Source organism: Cervus canadensis, chromosome 1 (assembly GCF_019320065.1).
Source record: "Cervus canadensis isolate Bull #8, Minnesota chromosome 1, ASM1932006v1, whole genome shotgun sequence".
Classification (NCBI taxonomy): Eukaryota; Metazoa; Chordata; class Mammalia; order Artiodactyla; family Cervidae; genus Cervus; species Cervus canadensis.
The window spans coordinates 66,257,968-66,275,510 of record NC_057386.1 but is presented as its reverse complement, the minus strand read 5'-3'; the positions used below and the strand labels follow the sequence as shown (position 1 = coordinate 66,275,510).

Genomic DNA, 17,543 nt, shown 5'->3' with positions numbered 1-17,543 from the left:
GAACTCACAAAATACGGCGTAAAGTTACCACCATTATCCCTCATCTAAATTGCAAATGTATTTAGCATTTGGGTGAAATCAACTCATTTTCTTGTATTACACAGTATTTTAGAAGTATTTTTTTCTCTTTCAACTTCACATGTTTTCTTCTTCCTCATTCTCTCATCTTCAAACAAATACAAAGACACATACCACCACCATGACCACTAAAACTTCAAATAAAAATAATGAACTGCAACTTCAACCCAGAGTTACAAAGGAATTTCTCTATAACCAAGAAAGGACAATAAGGAAGATGTTCCAGATTAGGATGGTAGGCTGAAATGGCAATTTAAAAAATGTTTTTCCTCCTTCAAATCCTAAAAAATTATCAAAAGCAAAACTATTGGGTGAAAAAAAACTAACAAAAATAACCAGTAACAAATGAAACATAATGTAAACCACCAAATATTTAAAAATTGGTGGCCACTGGAAAATTAAACATACTGAAATTAGAACTAAGGCTGCAGTAAGCTCAGTTCTTAATTAGCCATGTCCTCATGAGTCCAAAATAATACTGGTAAACTGACAACATTTTAAGAATTTTTCTTAATGCCTTCATATACGAAGAAACATAAATTGAGTAGGTATCATTACCTCTTGCTTCTTCTAACTGAAGATGCTAGAAAAAGCCTACAGTGTAAAAATAGGTGAAACAAGTAAGTGAAAATACAGTCTGATTTCCCAGGGCAGAAGCAGACTCGAGTACTCTCTGAAATGATGGATGATGATTCAAAGCCGAAGCACATTTCTCCCTGATAAGACTTCTCCATGTTTCTAAAATTAATTAACAAAATCTTATAAGAAAAAGTAAAACTTAGATGAGCTAAGGAGGCTTCCTCACCTCTATCAATGATCTTTCTCCCTCTCTTCGTGATAGGCAAATAAAACTAGTCAAAAATCAAATTTCAAAAATCAAACTATAGCTCAGGTAGGGAAAAAAAATAGCTTTACAGACAGAGAGGAGAAAGAAAGAAGTCACTAAGACAATCTATCTAAGCCAAACAGTAGCTGCATAAATACTAAATAAACAGTAGTAAACATAAATCACCAATCAATGAATAAATAAAAAAGAAATAAAATATTTAAGAAAAACTAGAAGATTCTATACAAAAGATAGAGAGCCCTAGAAGAATATATAACAAAAAAATGAAAGGAAATTTCTCATGATTTTTTTTCTAGAAAACATAAAAATGTAACTAAGAATAAAGATAAAAGTAAAAATGAAGTAAGTGGTAAAAGGTAAAGAGAGAGGCTGGAGGTTTAAATAAACGAAATGAAGAACAAAATAATCATTAAAAACAAAAAGACAAAATAAAATATTAAAAACATCCTCATGGCAAGAGATCAAAGGAAGTAAAGCAATTAAGAAATAACTAACAGATACGAAAGACAGTCATATCTAACACAGACTGTGTCACTAAGAAAAGGAAAATAAAAGGTAAAAGATATTTCAAATTTTAATTCACCTAAATTTCTAAGAACTAAATGAAAACTCTGAATTTGCAGATTATAACAAAAGACTATGTTCCAGGAACTTTTTGATAAATAAGGCTCAATACTGAGTCATAATCTTGTTAAGAAATGAACTCCCTGGACAAATTAAAAAAATCAGAAACAGAAAACAAGCAAATCATCAATGGGACAAATATCAGACTATCCTCAAACTTCTCTGAAAGCAACATTCAAATCCAAAGACAATGAAGCAAAGTGTTTAAAGTTTGCCAAGAATATTCAATCCATCAGGATGTCATTCAGATATAAGGACAGCTGGCAAACATTCTTAAACATGAGTTTACAGCACGCATGAACCTTTGTTGGAGGGAGAGGAGGCGATAAAACCCAGCAATTAAGACTTGAGTCAAAAGAAAGAACCTGAGGGAAATTAAGAAATTATGATTAATAAAAGAGGGGGTAGAGTAGTGCATTCACTTAAATATACTATAAATACTAAAGTACTATCAGAATTGTGGTTATGATACATGAGTGTTATATATGTAGACTATTAAAAATAGAATATAACTTCAAAAATTAAAAGTTGATAAAAAATGAAGCATGAGAGGACTCAGGTCCTCAGCTTTCATAGCAGATTGTGAACTGAAATATGCAATTTGTAGTAAGTTATAAATGAAACTCTTATTTTTTTAAAAAATGCCATCAACTTATTCATCCTTTTATAATTTATTAATATCCTGTTAATTGAGAAAATGATTCTTTTGGTAAAGAAACTTTTCCTTCTGTTTTTCCATTGTTTTAATTTTGTTACATTTACATGCAATGCTGTAATAAACAGCCTTATATATCTACGCTTACATACTATTACTTTTTTTCTTACAAATATATTTATAGAATAGGGTTACTGGGTAAATGGGTGTGTGTGTGTGTACGCGCATCCATACAATTATTACTAAAAAACATATGACCATATTGCCCTACCATAATACTAAAAATTTACATTTCCACTGCAAAAATCAAAGAATCCCATCGCCCATCTCATCAACCCTATCTTCTTCATCATTACTATGACTCTTACTTTCTCTTAGTCAGAGACTAGAGAAGTGATGTCATGATTAATCTCATTTACATTTCCCTGAATGTTTTTGTAAACATACAATGATCCGATTATCATTTTATATGTTACTGGTAACTTACATTCTTCTGTGAAAACCCTATTCATATCCTCTGAACATGTGCCTATTGGGTCGACTTTTCATTTATCACTTCATGAGAATTATTAAGACATTAGGGCTTCCTAGGTGGCTCAGTGGTAAAGATCCACCTGCCGATGCAGGAGACGTGGATTCAATCCCTGGTTGAGAAGATACCCTGGAGAAGGAAATGGCAACCCAGTCCAATATCCTTACCTAGGAAATCTCAAGAGGAGCCTGGCAGACTACAGTCTCCATGGGGTAGTAAAACGGTTGGATACAACTCAGAAACTAAACAACAACAACAATTAAGATAGTAAACGTTGATTTATCAGTCTTTCCATGTTCCATCATGTCCTCCCACATGACTGATTGCATGTTTCCTCAGCTTAACATTAAATGTAGTAATAAACATTTTTTCTATTCTATTCTTTCTAAACATTCTATTCTTTCTAAAGTGACCTGTCTTGGTTACAGAATTCTTGCATATGCTTCAGTTCCACTTTTGCAGTTTTCCAAATATTTTTCTAAAATATTAACTAGGTCATCTTTAATCTTATATATCTTTACTCCATTTGGAAAAATTTTTGTATTTTTTTTATAGTATTGTTTTAATTAGTGTTGTTTATCTGGGAAGTCAAGTATATCCTCAACATTCTTATTTCATAAATCTCAATGATATATTCATGCATTTCTTTTTTCCATATTAACTGGATATTTACATATCCAAATATAATATGGGTAAGTTTTTGATGTTTAGATATCTTTTAAGGGATATTTAAATTTTAAATACTCTGTTATTCTAATGGAATGATATGCTAATGTTACTTTACTGAATTTACGTATTAATTTGAAAAAAATTTTGTGGCAATAATCTCGTGGATTATAAAAAACATGAAAATATTTGCGGAAATATGAATGTTTATATTTAAATAATAGCATTGTAACAGTTGATTTTCTGATTTGATAAGTGTACCAGATGACAATGAAGGATGTGCATAGGAAATTCTCACTGAAGTAATTACAAGTAAAAGTTTATTATGGCTTCAACTTATTCTCAAATTCAGAAAAGAAAAAGAGGACAGAAGCAACTGTGGTGAAATTTTAAAAACTGCAGAATTTAGAATGGTGAAGAGTAGTTCTTGTACTACTCATCTCCCTCCTGTAAATCTCAAATTATTTCAAAATAAAAGAAGGATTCTACATCTCTGTCACTGTATGTCTCTCACCCACACACAGAGAAAGGTTTACTAGCCAGTGTGGAGTGACTCTCCAGTAGCTTATATTTAGTATTTTATCAACGAGATTTTATATTTTTGTTACAAATAACTGTTTATTTTTTAGAGAATTCAACCCAACATAGTATTTTTAATGGTATACAGACTACATTTCTGTTTTCCATTCTTAACTGGCTACTGCTTGCTGGTCAAAAGATAATCTATTAATTTTTTGCATATTTATCTTGTATCCAATAAAATTAATGAAGTCCCACTTAATTCTGGTAGAAAAATGTTCAAGAAATCCTTAGATTTTCCTAGATCATAGCATTAGTGACCTGAAACTGCTATTTCTTTCTTATCTAACATTCATATTAACAGTATCTTGCACTTGCAAGAATATAAAAAATTTTTGTTTAATATTATTAACAGAAGGTATCAATCACTCTTTTTTTGCCTGATTTTAATAGAAACAGCTTTAAACATTTCAAATGATGTTTAGTAAATGGCAGTAAACAAAACTATCCCAAAGAAAAAGAAAAGCAAGAAGGCAAAGTGGTTATTGGAGGAGGCTTTACAAATAGCTGAAGAAAGAAGAAAAGTGAAAAGCAAGGGAGAAAGGGAAAGGTACATCCAACTGAACGCAGAGTTTCAAAGAACAGCACGGAGCTACAAGAAGGCTTTCTTCAATGAACAATGTATAAAAACCAGAAGGAAACAACAGAAGGGGAAAACCAGAGCTCTCTTCAGGAAATTGGAAATATCAAGGGAACATTTTGCTCAAAGATGGGCACAATACAGGACAGAAATGGTAGTGACCTAGAAGACACTGAAGAGATCAAGAAAAAATGGAAAGAACTGTACAAAAAAGATTTTAATGAACCAGATTACGCGTGGTCAGTCACCCAGACATTCTGGAGTGAGAAGGCAAGTGAGCCTTAGGAAGCACTGTTGTTAATAAAGCTAACGGATGCAATGGCGTTCCAGTAGAGCTATTCAAAACCCTAAAGGATGATGCCATCAAGGGGTTACATTAAATATGGCAGCAAATATGGAGGACCCAGCAGTGGCCTCAAGAGTGGAAAAGGTCAATCCTCATCCCAATTCCCAAGAAGGGTAGTACTAAAGAATGTTCTAACCACTGGACAACTGTGCTCATCTCCCATGCTAGTAAGGTCATGCTTAAAATCTTGAACGCTAGGCTTCAGCATTATGGGAACCAAGCATTTCCAGATGTCTAAGCTAGGTTTAGAAAAGGAAGAGGAACTAGAGATCAAATTGCCAACAGTCGCTCAATCATAGAGAAAGCAAGGGAATTCCAGAAAAACATCTACCTCTGTTTCATTGACTACACTAAAGTCTTTGACTGTGTGGATCATAACAAACTGTAGACAGCTCTTAAGCTCTTAAAGAGATGGGAATACCAGACCATCTTACCTGTCTCCTAAGAAACCTTTATGTGGGTCAAGAAGCAACAGTGAGAACTCTGTATGGAACAACTGATTGGATCAAGATTGACAAAGGAGTAAGACAGGGCTGTCTGCTGTCATCCTGTTTGTTTACCCCAAACGCTGAGCATATCCTGAGAAATGCCAGGCTGGGTGAGTTACAAGCTGGCATTAAGATAGGCGGGAGCAATATTAACAACTTCAGATATGCAGATGATACTACGCTAATGACAGAAAGCAAAGAGGAATGAAAGAGACTCTTGATCAGGGTGAAGGAGGACAGTGAAAAAGCTGGCTTAAAAATAAATATTAAAAAACTAAGATCATGGCATCTGGCCCCATCACTTCATGGCAAATAGAAGGGGAAAAGGTGGAAGCAGTAACAGATTTCCTCTTCCTGGGCTCTAAAATCACTGCAGATGGTGGATGCAGCCATGAAATCAGAAGACAATTGATCTTGGCAGGAAAGCTATGATAAACCTAGACAGTGTGTTGAAAAGCAGAGACATTACTCTGCCCAAAAAGATCCATATAGTCAAGGCTATGGTATTCCCACTGGTCATGTACAGTTGTGAGAGCTGGACCATAAAGAAGGAAGAATGCCAAAGAACAGATGTTTTAGAACTGTGGTGCTGGAGAAGACTCCTGAAACTCCCTTGGACATCAAGGAGATCAAACTAGTCAATCTGAAGGGAAATCAACCCTCAGTACTCATTAGAAAGAATGAAGCTAAAGCTCCAGCATTTTGGTCACCTGATGCGAACAGCCAACCCACTGGAAAAGACCCTGATGATGGGAAAGACTGAGGGCAGAAGGAGAAGAGGGCGTCAGAGGATGATATGGCTGGATGGCATCATGGACACAATGGACATCAACTGTTCTTAACATGTTAGAAAGAACCCCAGATGCTGCTTTTTTTTTTTTTCTCCCAATTCTTAGCAAATGTTCCTGTCAAATTTTCTAGTTCACCTCAGGTGTGAATTTTTGTAATTTATATAGCTACAACACCATTAATTTTCTCTATGATTTCATGCTTGTTCCACAAAATCAGGAGCAAGTGCCGAGACAAGCACTGTTCCCAGGACGGCTCTGTCACTTGATCCCCCTGTAAGAAGTCAGGAAGAAAGCTGTATGCGCCTTCATCTCCTCTGCAACAACCTCAGGGGTAAAGAAACTTCATGCCTCTGTTCAGCTTCTCTCTAGAAACCTGAAAGATTTCATCTAACACACGGGTTTTCATTTCCAGTAAACCAGCTCTACTTTGCATACAGAAGAGCAAGAGTCTTTCACTAATCTACTTTACTGGCCAACACTACAGAGTCTTGCACTATCTTTCCAGAATCCACCATGATACCCTCACAAATAAATTTTTAATTTTTTGATGACACATGATTGTTAAGACCATGCTGCAATGTTACCTCCACAGTTTCCTATGATTAACGTTTTAAAAAGGTAACTTCCTCAGATCACTCACAGGTATAACCTACCTCAAATTCCGCATGTCTGTGAATATCCTCTGCTCGCTGCCTGCTCAGGATAAATTCAGCTTCATTTGCTACTCTTACTAGATGATCCTTCATTGTTTGGCTAAGCAACCTATGAAGAGATGAACATTGACACATAAATAAATGCATCCTCATGACATATATGATTTTCCATTGCTCAAAGGTGGTGTATTTTGTTATTTGGGAGAGGGAAGAACTTGTACTGTCCTTTTCTGGCATCATAACAAATGAAGGACTATTATTTCACACTAAATAAATGAAAAATATAACAGTAAAGAGTGATCTTCTGGTAACAGCAGATTAGCTTTTATCAAACTAACTATCCAACAAAAGCAACTGAAAATGCTAGATTAAATTTATGTTTTAATCTTTTAAGGTACTGGAGAGCTTCCAAGGTAGCCAAGATTTAAGGAGCCAGGATCCCAGAGAAGATGTTCAGCATGACTTTTCCTGTTGACACATTTGCTACTCACATGCGGGAAGAGAGAAGCTAAATATAGCTGTTATAAGTTTTAAAGCACTAGGGAAATAAAAATTGAATTTTATCACGTTTCAAGGTGGAGGGATCCTAGTGGTTTACCCGGGCTTACAGAAGGAGAACTACTCTGTAGGAAACAGATAATAGACCAGTTCCCCAAAACATTAAAACAGACCGTCGAACATCATGGTTATGTGCGTGTACATTAACTGGCAGTGAAAAAACCACAGAAAATTTTCAGAATCTTATAGAATGAGAAGGAAAAAAAAAAACAAAAAGAAAGATGTAATACACTCATGGTAGGTCACAGACTCATATTAGAAGTGGACTACTCATGTAGTAGACACTGAGTTTTCAGAAGGCCTAGAAGGGCTCCTAGCTAAAAGGAGGCAAATTATAAATAGGGCAAACTCTAACAGAGATTTTAAAAATTCCAGCTTTGAATCAGCTCAGTCTCAATATATGTGTGTTAGTCACTCAGTCAAGTCCAACTCTTTGTGAAGCCACTGCTCTGTCCTTGAGATTCTCCGGGCAAGTACACTGGAATGGGTTGCTGTTTCCTTCTCCAGAGATCTTCCTGACCCAGGGATTGAAGATAGGTCTCCAGCATTGCAGGTCAACTATTTACCATTTGAGCTCCTTGGGAAGCCCTAGTCTTAATATAATCAGCACCTGACCTAACTACTGGGCTTCCCGGGTGGCTCAGTGGTAAAGAATACACCTGCCAACACAAGGAAACACAGAAGATGCAGCTTCAGTCCCCAGGTCAGGAATATCCCCTGGAGGAGGAACTGGCAAAGCACTCCAGTATTCTGGCCTGAGACATTCCAAGGAAAGAGGAGCCTACTGGAAAGAGTCATATATGACTGAGGACGTGCAATCTAACAACTAATCAAAAATCAAAAGGAAATCCTCCCAGAGGAAGATGTAATCATCTAAGGACTGTTAAATACAATCTCCTGCAATATTAAACACAATTTCCAACATTCAATCACCAATAATAGAGTGTTGAAATATACACACTACTATAGGTAAAATAAAAACTAGCGATGACTACTGTATAGCACAGGGAACTCCACTCAATACTCTCTAATGACCTATATGAGAAAAGAATTTAAAGAGTGAATAAATGTGTATGTATCAGCGAATCACTTTGCTTTACAAAAGAAATTAACATAACATTGTAAATCAACAGTTCAGTTCAGTCACTCAGACAAGTCGACTTTTTGCGATCCCATGAACCACAGCACACCAGGCCTCCCTGTCCATCACCAACTCCCGGAGTTTACTCAAACCCATGTCCATTGAGTCAGTGATGCCATCCAGCCACCTCATCCTCTGTCATCCCCTTCTCCTCCTGCCCTCATTCTTTCCCAGCATCAGGGTCTTTTCAAATGAGTCAGCTCTTTGCATCAGGTGGCCAAAGTATTGGAGTTTCAGCTTCAGCATCAGTCCTTCCAATGAACACCCAGGACTGATCTCCTTTAGGATGGACTGGTTGGATCTCCTTGTAGTCCAAGGGACTCTCAAGAGTCTTCTCCAACACCACAGTTCAAAAGCATCAATCCTTCGGCACTCAGATTTCTTTATAGTCCAATTCTCACATCCATACATGACTACTGGAAAAACCATCGCCTTGACTAGACGGACCTTTGTTGGCAAAGTAATGTCTCTGCTTTTTAATATGCCGTATAGGCTGCTCATAACTTTCCTTCCAAGGAGCAAGCGTCTCTTAATTTCATGGCTGCAGTCACCATCTGCAGTGATTTTGGTACCCCCAAAAATAAAGTCAGCCACTGTTTCCACTGTTTCCCCATCTATTTGCCATGAGGTGATGGGACCGGATGCCATGATCTGTTTTCTGAATGTTGAGCTTTAAGCCCCACTTTTGCACTCTCCTCTTTCACTTTCATCAACAGGCTTTTTAGTTCCTCTTCACTTTCTGCCATAAGGGTGGTGTCATCTGCATATGTGAGGTTATTGATATTTCTCCCTGCAATCTTGATTCCAGCTTGTGCTTCCTCCAGCCCAGCATTTCTCATGATGTACTCGGCATATGAGTTAAATAAGCAGGGTGACAATATACAGCCTTGATGTACTCCTTTTCCTATTTGGAACCAGTCTGTTGTTCCATGTCCAGTTCTAAGTGTTGCTTCCTGACCTGCATACAGGTTTCTCAAGAGGCAGGTCAGGTGGTCTGGTATGCCCATCTCTTTCAGAATTTTCCACAGTTTATTGTGATCCACACAGTCAAAGGCTTTGGCACAGTCAATAAAGCAGAAATAGATGTTTATCTGGAACTCCCTTGCTTTTTCGATGATCCAGCGGATGTTGGCAATTTGATCTCTGGTTCCTCTGCCTTTTCTAAAACCAGCTTGAACATCTGGAAGTTCATGGTTCACATATTGCTGAAGCCTGGATTGGAGAATTTTGAGCATCATTTTACTAGCATGTGAGATGAGTGCAACTGTGCAGTAGTTTGAGCATTCTTTGGCATTGCCTTTCTTAGGGACTGGAATGAAAACTGACCTTTTCCAGTCCTGTGGCCACTGCTGAGTTTTCCAAATTAGCTGACATATTGAGTACAGCACTTTCACAGCATCATCTTTTAGGATTTGAAATAGCTCAACTGGAATTCCATAACCTCCACTAGCTTTGTTCGTAGTGATGCTTTCTAAGGCCCACTTGACTTCACATTCCAGGATGTCTGGCTCTAGGTGAGTGTCAGTGATCACACCATTGTGATTATCTGGGTCATGAAGATATTTTTTGTAGAGTTCTTCTGTGTATTCTTGCCACCTCTTCTTAATATCTTCTGCTTCTGTTTGGTCCATACCATTTCTGCCCTTTATTGAGCCTGCATGAAAAGTTCCCTTCGTATCTCTAATTTCTCTAATTGTAAATCAAAAATACTCCAGAAGTTTCTGAAACCACCAATGATAAGGTAGAGTAACAGACAACACCAAAAGAATGAAAGTCAACTTACAGAAAATCAAAATACTAAAGTTTCATGGTGAAACCAAGCAGGACCCAGTGGAGCTCCTGGGTATGAAAGCCTTTCCCTGCCCATGTTCTTTGTAGGGAACAGACTCTACCCTCCCTGATCTTCCAAGAGTCCCAAACTGCAGATTCAAACAGCTGCTAATCAAGGAAGGGAGGAGATGCAGAGATAAGACAGCGAAGAAACAATAGTGCAGCCTTGAGTCAAGGTCCTGGTTCCCCTCAAAAGCGACACATAACAATATCTCTGAGCTCTAGCCAACAACTGGATGATATCAGGATTCTTCATTCCAGAGAAGACCACCTGAGGCCAGATTAAAGGAACCAGAGAAACTCATCAAAAGATTACCTGAAACCAAATGAAAGGAGTGCAGGCCCAGCACAAACCCTAATCTTAGCCTTGAACCACTGAACCAAGCCTCAACCTTGAACCATTGCTATAAAACCTCTCCCCAAGTCCTCCCAGGTGTGGACATGACCTGTTTTCCAGGGCAGGTGCTCACTCTGTCCCCTTCTGCCTGGCAAAGTGATAAAGCTAATATTTTCTACTTCACCAAAACTCTTTTTATTTTCTTGGGCTCCAAAATCACTGCAGATGGTGACTGCAGCCATGAAAATAAAAGATGCTTGCTCCTTGGAAGAAAAGCTATGACAAACCTAGACAGCACACTGGTTGGCCGACAAATGTCCATATAGTGAAAGCTTTGGTTTTTTCCATTTCCACATATGCATGTGGGAGTTGGACCATAAAGAAAGCTGAGCACTGAAGAATTGATGATTTTGAACTGTTGAGTTGGAGAAGACTCTGGAGAGTCCCTTGCACTGCAAGGAGATCAAACCACTCAATCCTAAAGGAAATCAGTCCTGAATATTCATTGGAAGGACTGATGCTGAAGCTGAAGCTCCAATACTTTTGCCACCTGATGTGAAGAGCTGACTCATCAGAAAAGATCCTGATGTTGGGAAAAACTGAAGGCAGGAGAAGAGGATAACAGAGGACAAAATGGTTAGATGGCATCACTGACTCAACGGACATGAGTTTGAGCAAGCTTCAGGAGGTGGTGAAGGACAGGGAAGCCTGGCAGGCTGCACTCCACGGGGTCACAAAGAGTCAAACACACCTGAGCAACCAAACAACAGAAATAAAGCCAGCGTTAAGAGAATTAAAAGGCAAACTTAAGAAAGGAAGAATATTCATGCTTAGTATTATATACTTTACCAAACATAAAGTATTATATTTAGAATACTTATAGTAAACAAGGAAATTACATCTGAAAGAAAAGGCAATAATCACAATAATAAAAAGGACCAAACTACACAAAACGCATGGACAAAAGATTTCCAAATGGCAAATAAGTTCATGAAAAGGTTTTTAGGTGTTCAGGATTATTAATGATCAGGGAAATACAAAGTAACACCATAAAAAAATACTACAACTCACTATATTTACAAAAATAGTATCAAATTTTGGCAAGGATGTGAAACTCAGACTCTCATAAACACAAAATACATTTCAAAGAATGATTATAGCAACTTTAGCCAAACACTAGTTTAGTCGCTCAGTCGTGTCGACTCTTTGCAACCCCATGGACTGTAGCCTACCAGGTTCCTCTGTTTATGGGATTTTCCAGGCAAGAGTACTGGAGTGGGTTATCATTTTCTTCTCCAGAGGATCTTCCTGACCCAGGGATCGAACCCACGTCTCCCACATTGTAAGCAGACACTTTACCATCTGAGCCACCAGGGAAGCCAAACACTAGCAACTATCAAATTCCCATTAAAAATAAACTGAAACTTTTTAAGTAGTGGAGTATTTATATAATAAGATATTAATGAATATCTAAAAGAAATAACTACTGTTATGTACAACAAAACTAGTGTTAAGCAAAGGTACATCAAAAATACATACATATAAACCATCTTGTAAAAAACAAATATTTTTTAACTGATTTATGGTAACAGAAGTCAAGGGTTTAAGAGATAATTAGCTTGGGTGCTACTATAGACCTCTCCATATAATGATTCACAAGGAACATTAGTAATGATCAAACATATTTAAATGTTGCAAAGAACTACCTTGAAAATATGAACAATTGACTCAGTGTCGGAAAATGCTTCCATAATACCATTCACCTATCAAATACCAACAGAATGATTCATTCATATAAATGGGAGACTTCTGAAATATGTTAAGTAAAAGTCTTCTAAACTCCGTTCTTTAAAATGAACTCCGTTCTTTAAAATGAATTGGAAAGACAGGGTGGTCAGGGCTAGAATTAATGCTTTTTATGTAAATAGCAAGAGTAGCTAAACTGCAATTAGATAATGCCCACTTATAAAAGCTAGACCCAACAGTTATCACCAATGGCATGTCTACACACACTCCACAGGGTTCTTCTGTCACTTTATTGCAACTGTTTTTATCAAAAATGTAAATTTAACATGCAGAGGCTTTGATATAAAGCAGTCATTACACTCCTAGTAACTTGTCATATGAATATGTTCTCACAGATGCAAAAAGATGTGTGTGTACAAAGGAGTTCCCTATATTATTAAAAGTGAAAACTGGAAAAACAAAAATATACAATCATATTATGTGATAGCGTGTCTGCTTGCGAACTCAGTCACTCATTAGTGTCTTACGCTTCGTGACCCTACAGACTTAGCCAACCAGGCTCTTCTGTCCCTGAAATTTTCCAGGTAAGAATAACTGAATTGGGTTGCCATGTCCTCCTCCTGTGTATCTTGCCAACTTAGGGATCAAATGAACATCTCCTGAATCGGCAGGCGGATTCTTTACCACTGAGCCACCTGGGAAGTCCATGATGAGATAAAAGAATAGTTTTTCCACAATATATTATTAAGTGGAAAAATTTTTGAAGAATATTATGTATAACATGAATTTGGGGAAAATATGAAAGAAGATATATCAAATTGTCAGTTACCTAAAACAAGGTCAGACTTACTGGAATTGCTGCACATGACACAAGTCAGGCCTATCTATCGACTATTTTTGTAATAAAGTTTTATTGGAACAAAGCTATGGCATACTCATCTGTTGAACTATTATCTACAGCTGTCATCATATTATACTACATTAAGATGTGTAGTACTTGCTCTGTCCATGGGAATTCTCCAGGCAAGAATACTGGTGTGGGTAGCCACTCTATTCTCCAGAGGCTCTTCCCGACCCAGGATTGAACTCGGGTCTTCTGCATTGCAGGCAGATTCTTTACTGAGTCACCAGGGGAGCCCAATCATGTTGGAATACTACACTAAGCTGAGAAGTAGAAACAGAGATCATATGGGCTGCAAACTCTAAAATGCTTCCTATCTGGCCCTTTACAAAAACTGGTGCGTCTCCCTTCTCTAGAAAGTCAGCTCTGTGTCCTCTTCCTCACATTTCTCCATTCTTTTAGGTTTTACAATAAGCAGTGGTTAAAAGGAAGGACAACACAAAATGTATAAGGAAAATAAAAGGCTTTCTGCTCTTCTACCACTTTTTCAATATCTATATTAAGTTCATATAACACTATTTACAATTTGGTTCCAGGTCTTTCACCAATATCCCCAAATTATCTACCAGTCACTTTAGAAGTTAACAAAATGTCCTATCTATGATTTTTGGGTAACATCATCAAGGTATTTTTTTCAAATGCTATTAAACGGTACACATTCAGACATACAGATAAAAACAATCCCAAGTGCAATTTTAAAACCTGATAATGAATAATTTCCTATGACACTACAGAGAAAGCAACCACTTTCACGAATGCAGATGTGAAATACTGGTTTGTGCTTCTAAGTTTCTCTCTAGGGATCAAAAACCACATCGTGAATTTAACATCAATATACTGCCTCACAGCACTCAAATATTGATTGAATTTAAAGAGTCAATGGCAAGCCATCCTTCCAGTCCCCTAACAAGCAACTTCAAAGTTATTCTAGTCCCTTCCTCTTTGTTACTACCTCAGATATGCAGATGACACCACCCTTATGGCAGCAAGTGAAGAAGAACTAAAGAGCCTCTTGATGAAAATGAAAGAGGAGAGTGAAAAAGTTGGCTTAAAGCTCAACATTCAAAAAACTAAGATCATGGCATCCAGTCCCATCACCTCATGGCAAATAGATGGGGAAACAGTGGAAACAGTGGCTGACTTTATTTTTCTGGGCTCCAAAATCACCGCAGATGGCGACTGTAGCCATGAAATAAAAAGAAACTTACTCCTTGGAAGAAAAGTTATGACAACACGTAGATAGCATATTAAAAAGCAGAGACATTACTTTTTCCACAAAGGTCCGTCTAGTCAAGGCGATGGTTTTTCCAGTAGTCATGTATGGATGTGAGAGTTGGACTACAAAGAAAGCTGAGCGCCGAAGAATTGATGCTTTTGAACTGTGGTGTTGGAGAAGGCTTTTGAGAGTCCCTTGGACTGCAAGGAGATCCAACCTGTCCATCCTAAAGGAAATCAGTCCTGAATATTCACTGGAAGGACTGATGCTGAAGCTGAAACTCCAATACTTTGGCCACCTGATGCGAAGAGCTGACTGCTTTGAAAAGACCCTGATGCTAAGAAAGATTGAGGGCAGGAGGAGAATGGGACAAAAGAGGAAGACATTGTTAGATGGCATCACCGACTCAATGGACATTGGTTTAGGTGAACTCCGGGAGTTGGTGATGGACAGGGAGGCCTGGCATGCTGCGGTTCATGGGGTCGCAAAGAGTCTGACACGACTGAGCAACTGAACTGAACTGATATAGCAAAGGTGATGGGACACACACTCCTGTGATATGTCACATTATGTAAGCTCTCTCTCAGCCCACAAGAGATTCTCCAGCCAGCCTTGAAAAAAAAAGCTGCTATGGTGTGAGAGGGCCATGTGACAAGGGGCTAGGACCTAAGATTAGAGCTTAGTGATCTAAGTGATCTTAGTGATCAGCCAGCAAGAAAATGGGGATCTCAGTCCTCCGGGTAAAAGGAACTGAATTCTGCCAACAACCATGTGAGCTTAAAAGAGGACTCCAGCCTCCAGAGAAGAACACAGTTTGTGTAATACCTTTACTGCAGACTTATAAAACTCACAGTAGAGGATTCAGTTGAGCTGTGCCTAGATGGCCAACTCAAAGAAACTGCAAGATAGTAAATTTGTGTTGTTTCAAGGTGCAACATTTCTGGGAATTTGTTACATACCAAAGATAAGCAATATGAATACAGTTAGGACATAAGAATACACATACTATCATAATTCAGTAGAAGTCAAGGAAACTATCAGCTCCTCAAGATGGAAAAAAGTACCAATAGAGAGCTAAAGCATAAAGATGAGCCTTAAATAAAGGGCAAAAGCATAAAGGAGAGGAAAGGTCATTGTGGATAACAGTATGAATGAAGTTACAAAGAGTGGGGGAAAATGTGTTCTGAAAAGAAAACACCCTTTCCATCATTATTTTTCAAGATGCACAGATATCTAAATAGATAAGACATACACTACTTTTTTTTTCTTTGGTGCTTTGTGTAAATGTAATATATGTTGTACAAAAAAAAAATGATGCAACACTTAAATAAGTAAGCAACAATGGAAGCACAGGAACATTTTTCAGTATAAGCCACACCACTATTAATAGTTTATGCACCTGTCCTTACATTTGTTTAAACTTAAAAAAACATAAATGGTATCTGTGGTATGCATGTATATATATAGAAATATGTATATGTGCATATAAATATTTAAGTACATGTGTGTAAAGCAGTCATACTATACTGTGTTTATTTTATACTATTTATTTTACTTAATGGTGTACTATTATCAAAGAGAATTTTTATGGATGGAATATAACATATTAAATTAGTCCCTTATTCATAGATCATTCTTTCCTTCTCTACCTTGACTGGTAATAACATTGCTATTTACCTAGTTACTGAACCTAGAAATATCAGTCGTATCTGATTCTTCCTTCCTCATCATTCTTCACTTTCAGTAGAGCAAGTATGGTCCATTCTACCACTGTAAGACCTCTCAAGCTGTTTCTGTCACATTTCCCAATGCCTCAGGAGCCCAACCTCATGGCTTCAATTATTACAGTATGTGTGCTCAGTCACTCAGCTGTGTCCAGCTCTTTGAGACCCCATGGACGGTAGCCCACCAGGCTCCTCTGTCCGTGGGGATTCTCCAGGCAAGAATACTGGAGTGGGTTCCCCTTTCTTCCTCCAGGGGATCTTCCCGACCCAGGAACAGAACCAGCCTCTCTCATGTCTCCTGCGTGGGCAGGCATGTTCTTTACCACTAGTGTCACCTGGGACGCTCCCTAATTATTACAGCAGCCTCCAATCAAATGTCTTTCCATTAATTTCATTATTCTCACCAATATCTCAACAGGGTTATTTTTCTGAAATGAAAATCTGATTATGACTGTACATTTTACATTTGGTACTTTAATACTTCTTTACATCTTCCTACTATTCTCTCAGCCAGGAAGGACATCATTTCTTATTCTATCTTGCCTATCTTGTAAATCCTTCAAAGCAAAACTCAGGATTTAATGTGATAAAACCTTTTCTAACTCTATCTGTTTTCCCTCCAAAGAACCAAAAAACCAAAGGTACATACGCCTCTTCTGTGGTACTTATTATACTGTATCATTCTGTATAACACCATTTCAATTAGGTATTTACAGATCTGTCTTCCATTTCAGATTGCACTGCCCTTGAGTAAATTATCCTTATTATCGCCAGCGTATAGAACAGTGCCTGATCATTGGTAGAGGACTAGCAGTGCTTACATGGCAAATAAACAGTTCAAACATTTGCTTATGCCAGGCAATTCTAGGCTACTATATGTGAGGAATACAAATAATCATAAAACTGTCCATGGGGAGTTTACAGTATAACACAGGAAGTTAGGACCACATGCAAGTAGCAAGGTAACTGTTATAAGTACCTTAAGGCTCTTAAGCCATTTTCTTATTTTCTTCAACACCATATAGCACATTCCCGGTTTATCTCCTGCTTAGTAGCTGCTTCTTCATTGTCTCCTTTCCCACTGCCTCCTCCTTGCACCACCTCTAAATTCCATAGTTTCCCAAAGCTCAGGTCCTCTATCAAAATTATTTCATAAATCCAATGACTTTAGACTCTCCCCTGCATGCTGCCGATTCCTATACCTCCATCCCTACATTTGGTTCCCTGTATTTTCCACCCACACAGTAAACT

At 37.7% G+C, this 17,543-nt stretch overlaps 1 protein-coding gene across 4 annotated transcripts in view; it reads right to left on the bottom strand.

Moving 5' to 3' along the window:
• The window catches only part of LRBA (LPS responsive beige-like anchor protein), a 725,807-nt gene that overhangs the window by 445,494 nt on the left and 262,770 nt on the right, over positions 1-17,543 (bottom strand). For all 4 annotated transcript variants that reach the window (XM_043484720.1, XM_043484733.1, XM_043484732.1 and 1 more), the window contains exon 36: positions 6,840-6,948. In XM_043484720.1, coding sequence (XP_043340655.1) covers positions 6,840-6,948 — 109 coding nt within the window. The remainder of the gene's footprint in view (positions 1-6,839; positions 6,949-17,543) is intronic.